Here is a 7,954-nt window from a genome sequence, read left to right as displayed (position 1 = left end):
CTCCCGACCTCAGGTGATCCGCCTGCCTCGGCCTCCCAAAGTGCTGGGATTTACAGGCATGAGTCATCGTGCCTGGCGAAAGTTTTATTTTTGTACTCATGATACCATTAACAATAAGATCTAACTTGCATTTGTTTCTTAGTCCTCTGGTGTCCTTCTCCTTGAACCATTCCAAACATATGAAAACTTGCTGAGCTCTTCCAAAGATGTGAGGACTGGAGACCCCTCTTCCCATTCCCACCTTTAGAAGGGCTCAAAGGATGTGCTTGATCTCAGTCTCCCGAGTAGCTGGAATTACAGGCATGCGCCTATAAGAATTACTGATTCTTTTTCCTGATGTTACCTACACCCCTTGTTTTACTCAAGATGATTGATGGTGAGGACATTCAACTACAACTTGTTCTTTTTTGTTTGGGATTTTGAGAAGGTGGGTTTCTTCTCCTCCCTAATAGATTACCAAGTAGTAAAACCTGCAGCGCTTCTCAGCAGGTACTGTGAGACATCAAGAGACTAAAGTCGGCCCCACACCCTTCTTCCCTCCCCTTAGCTATGTATGATTGCTCCTTAATAGACCTGCCGAAGACTTGGTGTGCCATGCTTTCCTAGTGACAGATGACCAAGGACACAAAATCACAGAGAAAGGAAGCACTGCAGCATGCACCATGGCTGAGACTCTGCTACTTGGCGCTGACCAGGGGTCCCCTGTACACCAACGTCACACAGCTGAGAAGGGTAAAATAGAAAGTATAATTTGGGGTTAAAGGACGCATGAAAAGGGGAGGAAAAGAGGGAGTGATGGAGATTGGGGGAAGGGTGGAGAGCAGGCCCCTCTTCACAGGCCCTTCTCATTTCTCTGCAGCCCACCTCCCCTTCAGTGCCTGGCCTGACAAGGCTTTTCACACCACTGGCCAGACCAACTTTGTCTTTCAAATCATTAGGGTGCCCCATTACTACCTGAGAGAGAGGGCCAGAGCTTCTGCAGATGTACGTCTTAGGGAAAAGAGCAGATTTAAGAATTGCTCATGCTCCTAAGTTGTTGCCTGTTCAAGCGCAGCAGTCTTCCCCTGTGGTTGAGGGGAGCCGCAGGCATGTGCCACCACGCTCAGCTGATTTTTGTATTTTTAGGAGAGACGGGGTTTCTCCATGTTGGTAAGGCTGGTCTCTAACTCCTGACCTCAAGTCATCTTATTGAAAGAGCTTGAGCATCTTCAGTTGTGGCTTCAAATCCCAGCTCAGGCTTTAGCCTTATGTGACCTTGGACAAATGACTCTAAGCCTCAGTTGACTGCTCTATAACCACCTCACAGAGTTGTCAATTATGAACCTGTAAAAACTAACATGTACAAAAATTAACACCAGGCACACAATGCTGAGAAACTGTGTTCTCTAAAATCACACACTGTCAGAATTTTGCTCTTTGAAATCAATTCAATAGTGAGAATGGGACATGTCATTCTTACCTAGAAAGTCTAAGTCACTTTGACACAGAGAAGCAGTCATAATCTCCAACTCAGGTGAGAGCTTCAGAGAAGTGGGTTTTAGAGACAACGTAGAACATTTATCTAAACTTTCTAATGTCCCAGGAAATAGAATCCTGGGTCTGCTCCTAGCCCAGGCATGATGTTAGCTTCATTACATAAATTCATGCCTGCTTTGCCTTATGTCCATCAAAACTCTGCTTTATATAAATTTTACCTAAGCTTCACTCTTCCCAATATTCTATATTCACCCTGTCTCTTCCTTTGGCCAGGCACTCCAGAGTTCCTCTGGAGAGCTTTAAAAAAAATTAAATTTAGTGAATTGACTCAAATGAATTATGTGTAAATGACTCAGAACTGACACTAGAAATTATTAAAAGTAGGGGCCAGGCACAGTGGTTCATGCCTGTAATCCCAGCACTTTGGGAGGTCGATGCAAGTGGATCACCTGAGGTCAGGAGTTCAAGACCAGCCTGGCCAATATGGTGAAACCTCCTCTCTACTATAAATACAAAAATTAGCCAGGTGTGGTGGCAGGCACCTGTAATCCCAGCTACTCGGGAGCCTGAGGCAGGAGAATCACTTGAACCCAGGAGGTGGAGGTTGCAGTGAACCAAAATCACATCACTGCACTCCCGCCTGGGCAACAGAAGGAGACTCTGTCTCAAATAATAACAATAACAATAATTAATTAAATTATAAAAAGTGAACATAAATAACCCAAGTACATGGAAATTTCCAGTTAGACATGCATATATTACCCACTTTTAATGGAACACATATACAAATACATGTGTTGGTTCTATAAAAATAATTGAGATAATGAAAATATTTTCTCAAGTTTTAGAAACAGTGTTTCAACAACATTCTACATGAATGTAAAACCCTGACTTAAATACATGATCCTATCCTAGAAGCATGGTTTTAATTTTTCTAACAGATATGGGTATTGGCTTATTAATAATTAACACATTTTGTAGCCACGGTATCAGTGTGAGGAAAAAATATAATATTATTTGCTCGGATGTTCTAAATTCTCAAAGTCGTTCCAAAATAAGAAAATAGCTACACGCATTTCAGTGTTTCCTTTTTGAAACAAGTTAACATAATTTTATTGGACCACATGTTCTTTCGCTGCTGAGCCTTGTAAGGATTAAATGAGATCATGCATGTAACACTACAGGACCAGCCACATGATAAATGTCCAATATAATGTTTACCTGGGCCTGGCACTGAGCAGGCACTCAAAAAATATTTGTTGTTAGAGCATGTGACGCGCCATGAACCAGAGCAGCCACTTTAAATGGGCAAATGGGGATCTCAGTTTTGTTGTTGTTTTTTTTTCAATGGTGAGACAAGCCCTGAGAGAGCAAATGGACCGCCTGAATCTACACAGGTCAGCAGGGCAGGTAAATCTAAATGGGCAAAGTAAGCCTAACAACTGAGCCAACAGGCTCCGACACTAGAAGGCAGAACTGAACTAACCCCTCTGAAGGTCCCGCCTCTGCCGCTTTGTCCCACCCTTATCTCCTCCCTCAGTGCCTCACTCCCCTTTCGCTCGCCCGGGTGGTGCTGAAGCAACTTCCGCCCTGAGAAGGGTGGGGCTTCCGTCTCCCACTCTCGCGACTCCTTGCGGTGAAGGACGGAAGATGGTAGCCACATTTCTTCCTCGCCCTTCCCCTAGGCTCCCCGTCACAGTTCCGCCCTTACTACTCCCACTTCCTGTCAAAGAACAGCCACTTCCACCCGGAAAAGGGGTTGTTCCGCTGAGGGCGCCGGCTGCCCACCCAACCTGCCCTGTGTTTTTGCCATCATAGTCTTCTCCACCACTGTTCCTTCCAGTCACGAACGACGCAAACGAAGCCAAGTTCCCCCATCTCGGGACAGGACCTCTTATCCTCTATTACACTCCGGGAGAAGGAAAAGCGGGAGGAAAACCTGGCCTCCAAGCCCGACCCCTCGGCCCTGCCCTTTACCTCTCCACCCCTCAATACATAACCTCCCCTCTAGGCGGGGACGAAGCCACATTCGCCCTGGGAGAGGCGGAGCCTCCGCTTTTACCCCCCCGCTCTCGCGAACTTTCAGAACTCTCGCGAGACCCGAAGCCCGACTTGTGCGCCCGGGAAACCCCGTCGCTCCCTTTCCCCTGGCTGGCAGCGCGGAGGCCGCACGGTAAGCGGGTGCTCCGAATCGGACCGTGAGTGGGGCGGCAGGACTGGACGCCGCAGCCTCAGAGCGCGTGCCTTAGGGCCCCGAGGCGACCGGTGCGGGCCTGTCCCGCCCCCTGGAGCCGCGGCCACGTGCGAGCGGCAGGCCCGAACATGCCCGGTCAGCGCCGTCCGGGAGCTGAGCGTGGGCTCGGGGGAGCAGTGGCGGGTGTGCGTGGGGCGTCCGGAGTCCCGGGGCTGAGGAGTGAGGTTGCGTAGGATCTTCACACGCGGGAGCCGGGCTGTGTTCGTGCGACCCAGAAAGTCCGTGGGCGTCAGTGAGCTCCTTCGGACCCGCAGGAGCCGGGGCCAGTCGTTGAAGGGGCCTTGGGAAGTAACGGGGTACCCTGGTTTAGGATACCTTGGAGCGAAAGGAGTGGGGTGGGGTCCGGGCCCTTGGCGGTCGTCTCCGCTAGGCCTGTGTTCACATGCGTGACCTTCTCCCGCAGATGCCTGGAGTTACTGTAAAAGACGTGAACCAGCAGGAGTTCGTCAGAGCTCTGGCAGCCTTTCTCAAAAAGTGAGTTTGGGGACTGAGGTTCAAAGCGGGTGGAGGCTGTCGCCTTGGTCTACCCATCTGGGCCCAGTGTTTGCCGGTGCTGGCAGGGGAGACTTGTTAGGGGCTTCTGTGGCTCCTTTCGGCATTAGGCCTGGCTTGGTTGCGGTTCCAGCTTCTCTTTGTACTCTGGGCACATCAGGCACCTCATAAACCATGGTTATGTTGAAGGGAGGGCATATTTGGGGTGTGGGGTAGTTTGTGGAGATTACTGAATCGAGGTTTTCTCACTGTTTTGGTCTTAGGTCCGGGAAGCTGAAAGTCCCTGAATGGGTGGACACCGTCAAGCTGGCTAAGCACAAAGAGCTTGCTCCCTACGATGAGAACTGGTTCTACACGCGAGCTGGTGAGGAACTTGGGTCTTTGGCTGGAGAGTGGGGAGCTGGGTGACCCCTGGCACAAACCATACTTACCTGTCTCCTATGAGCTCTTTCCTGGCCCCTGCCCAAGAGGGAGAGAAATGTTGGGTTGTGTCACCACATGCTTTGTGTGGTAGGACATTCAATAACTTGATACTCCAAGTTTTTATGCAATTCTAAGAGCCTTGTGAGAGGAGGACTTGTGGCTTTGAGCTTCAAGGGAAACCAGAGACAGATGAATGTTTATATTTTGCTTATAGGTGGTTTAATCCTTCCTACATACATGGAGTCAGACTCCCTGGGTTTGAATCCATCTTTTACATCTGCTTGTGTCAACTCTGGCAAATTACTTAATCTGCCTGTTCCTCCATTTTCTCATCCCAAAAATGGGGCTAATTACTGTGCCAGTACCGAGAGAATTGTAAGGATTGAATGAATTTAAATCAAGAGTGTTTAGAACATGTCTGTTGCAAAATAGTTAAGAAAAAGTTAGCTGCCTTTTATAATTGCTCAGGTCAAGTTAGCCTGCTTCATGTCTCTAACAGGTTGTTTCTAACTAAATGGTTGGAGGTGTGGCCAGGTTAGTACTTGCTTTAAATCCTGACTTCCTGACCTTATGGGCACCCTGTGACCTTGTGCCAGCCCTGTCTCTTTTTGATCTTAAAGTAATAATTTACGTTTAGTAATAATACAGTAATGTACAGTAATAAATGTATGTACGGCCCCTAACTAGTGTTAGTTTTCATGTGTCTTGGCATTTCAGTACTCAATAAATCTTCACCCTCATGAAGACCTAACATGGTGGGCGGTGGCAGTGCTGTGTTGTGTCAAGGCGACAGCCTCAGAGTGAACCTTTGCTAAGGGGCCTTGGCCTCTCTAATCTTAAACCTTATATTTCATGAAGTGGGGGTTCCATCCTGACTACAGCTTGTCTCCAGATAGGAAGTAGGTGGGAAGCGGGGTTTGGAAATCAGCAAAACTTCAGAAAGACCCTGAAAAGAGTTGACCTTGGTACAGGTTGTTTGGCCCTTCGGAATAAGAAGCATTTTGTGGATTTGTGGTACACTTGTGCCTCAGATGGCCATGGGGCCTTGGAGTGGGCACAGAGGACAAACGTAACTCAGCTGCGGCCTCTTAGGACTGAAAGGTGAACTTGCTAAGGTGGGTGGGGTTGATGGCATATCACCCACTCACCATTCTTTTTAGACAGAATGTGGGGCTAATGAAGAGAAGCTGCCTTCCCTGGGTGCACAGCAGTGACAAAGTCTAGAAGAAACATGTCCCCTCCACTCATCCCCCCATCTTGCTTTGGCAGTGCCTCAAGGGTCAGTAGGTCAGGGCAGCTTTGGATCTAGGATTAGGAAAAATAATCTAATAGCTTTTCTCATCTGGGGTGAAGACACATGCTATGCTATCAGATACCCCACAATAGGACTCTGTGTGTCTTTTATTCATGTGTGTTTTTGTTTGTTTCAACATAGGGTGGGATTAACAAGAGATGGGATTAAGCCCTTGGATAATAAATGTAGCGGCACCTGGTGGTCATGGTAGACTTGCTGCGGCCCCTTTCAGCCCGCCATGTCCCTTCCTGGAAACCTCAGGCAGAAGGTGCATCTTCTCCCTGCCTGCTGGCCTTCATCACAGGAAGTACCACAAAGGTCCCTTTTCCACCTCACTTGTCCAGCTGCCCTAGTAGCACAGGATGGTTGTGTGTAGACTAGAGGCCTGTTGTGTATATTTTTGTTGGGATACAGCCACAACCACATTATCTACATAGTGTACACAGGTGCAGAGTTGTAGTTGTGGCAGAAGGTTTAGCTCTGTCACCCAGGTTGGAGTACAGTGGCACAATTATACCTCACTGCAGCCTCTAACTCCTGGGCTTAAGTGACCCTCCCGTCCCACCCTCCTAAGTGACTACAGGTGCCCACCAGTCACCATGCCTAGCTAACTTTTTTTATTTGTAGAGATGGAGTCTCACTGTGTTGAACTCCCAAGCTCAAGCAATCCTCCCATCTCAGCCTCCCAAAGCACTGGGGTTATAGGCAGAGTTTACCAGTCTCTATTTTAGAGTTTTAATATGTTCCACCCAGTTTGGCAGTCAGCTTATACTAGTCATGGGACTGATCTGTTTTACCAATGAGGAAGCTGATGTGTGGACAGGTGAAGTCACAGCCCCCTCATATTTGAAGCTAAAGTGTGCTGAGGCTGTGGCCCTGCTGAGCAGGGCCAAAATATGGAAGCATGTAGGAACCAGTGTGTGGTGGACAGGTCTTAATCTTGGGGGTTGGGAATAAGGAGGTCCATGGCAGAAGATGGGGCCCTCCTAGGGGGTGGTTTGGGAATGGAGTGGAGCGGTAGGAGTAAGAAGTCCCAAGGCAGTGGTATAAGGGACAAGGTAGAGGAAGAACTCAAAGACTTGGTCTCACTGACGTTCAAGGGATGGTCACCATGGGTCTTCATGAAGGGGGTGGTCTCAGCTTACTGCAACCTCTGTCTCTCAGATTCAAGTGATTCTTCTACCTCAGCCTCTCAAGTAGCTGGGATTACAGGCATGCGCCACCACACCTGGCTAATTTTGTATGGTTAGTAGAAATGGCGTTTCTCCATGTTGGTCAGGCTGGTCTTGAACCTCCCCCAACCTCAGGTGATCCACCCACCTCAGCCTCCCAAAGTGCTGGGATGACAGGCGTGAGCTACTGCACCCGGCTAGGCCTCTTTTCTTTGAGATGGAGTTTCGCTTTTGTCACCGTGGCCGGAGTACCATGGCGTGATCTTGGCTCACTTGCAACCTCCCATTTTCCGGGTTCAAGCAATTCTCTTGCCTCAGCCTCCCGAGTAGCTGGGATTACAGGCGCACACCACCATGCCCAGCAAATTTTTGCATTTTTAGTAGAGACAGGATTTCACCACATTGGTCAGCCTGGTCTCCAACTCCTGACCTCAGGTGACCTGCCTTAGCCTCCCAAAGTGCCGGGATTACTGGCATGAGCCACAGTGCTTGTCTGGACAAGCCTCTTGTTGTCTTGATTCTCTGAAAGACCTGCTGAAGATAGAGATGTGGGAGTCCAGTTTGGTGTTTTGGTGGGTGTCTGCGAGCAGCTGCTGAATTGGGGTGTCTGAAAACATTTCTTGTAGGTTGAAGGCTGGTCCATGTTTGGCTCCTGCGTAGGGCTGGGCACCCACTTGTGCTGTGACAGTAGAAAGAATTCTTGAGTTAATTTTCCTATGAGGTTAAAAAATTGAAAAGATAGAAAGAATGAGATCCTAGGAGGTGTCACAGAAGTGAGTTAAGGGATTAATCAAGGTCAAAGAAGTGGTTTCTTTTCTTTTTGTTTTCTTTTTTTTTTTTTTT

The 7,954-nt window shown here is 48.4% G+C and overlaps 1 protein-coding gene across 2 annotated transcripts in view; it reads left to right on the top strand.

The window, feature by feature from the left end:
* Positions 1-3,285: 3,285 nt before the first annotated feature.
* The window catches only part of RPS19 (ribosomal protein S19), an 11,095-nt gene continuing 6,426 nt past the window's right edge, over positions 3,286-7,954 (top strand). The window contains exons 1-3 of one of the 2 annotated variants that reach the window (XM_017503167.2): positions 3,286-3,649; positions 4,134-4,204; positions 4,486-4,586. In XM_017503167.2, the coding sequence (XP_017358656.1) occupies positions 4,134-4,204; positions 4,486-4,586 (172 nt within the window). In that variant the 5' untranslated portion in view covers positions 3,286-3,649. Of the gene's footprint in view, positions 3,806-4,133; positions 4,205-4,485; positions 4,587-7,954 lie in introns of both variants that reach the window. The other variant, XM_017503168.2, reaches the window with a different exon arrangement.

This window comes from Cebus imitator, unplaced genomic scaffold (assembly GCF_001604975.1).
Source record: "Cebus imitator isolate Cc_AM_T3 unplaced genomic scaffold, Cebus_imitator-1.0 Scaffold306, whole genome shotgun sequence".
In the NCBI taxonomy this organism is placed as follows: Eukaryota; Metazoa; Chordata; class Mammalia; order Primates; family Cebidae; genus Cebus; species Cebus imitator.
The sequence above is the reverse complement of the archived record's forward strand: the minus strand, read 5'-3'. Positions and strand labels throughout refer to the sequence as shown.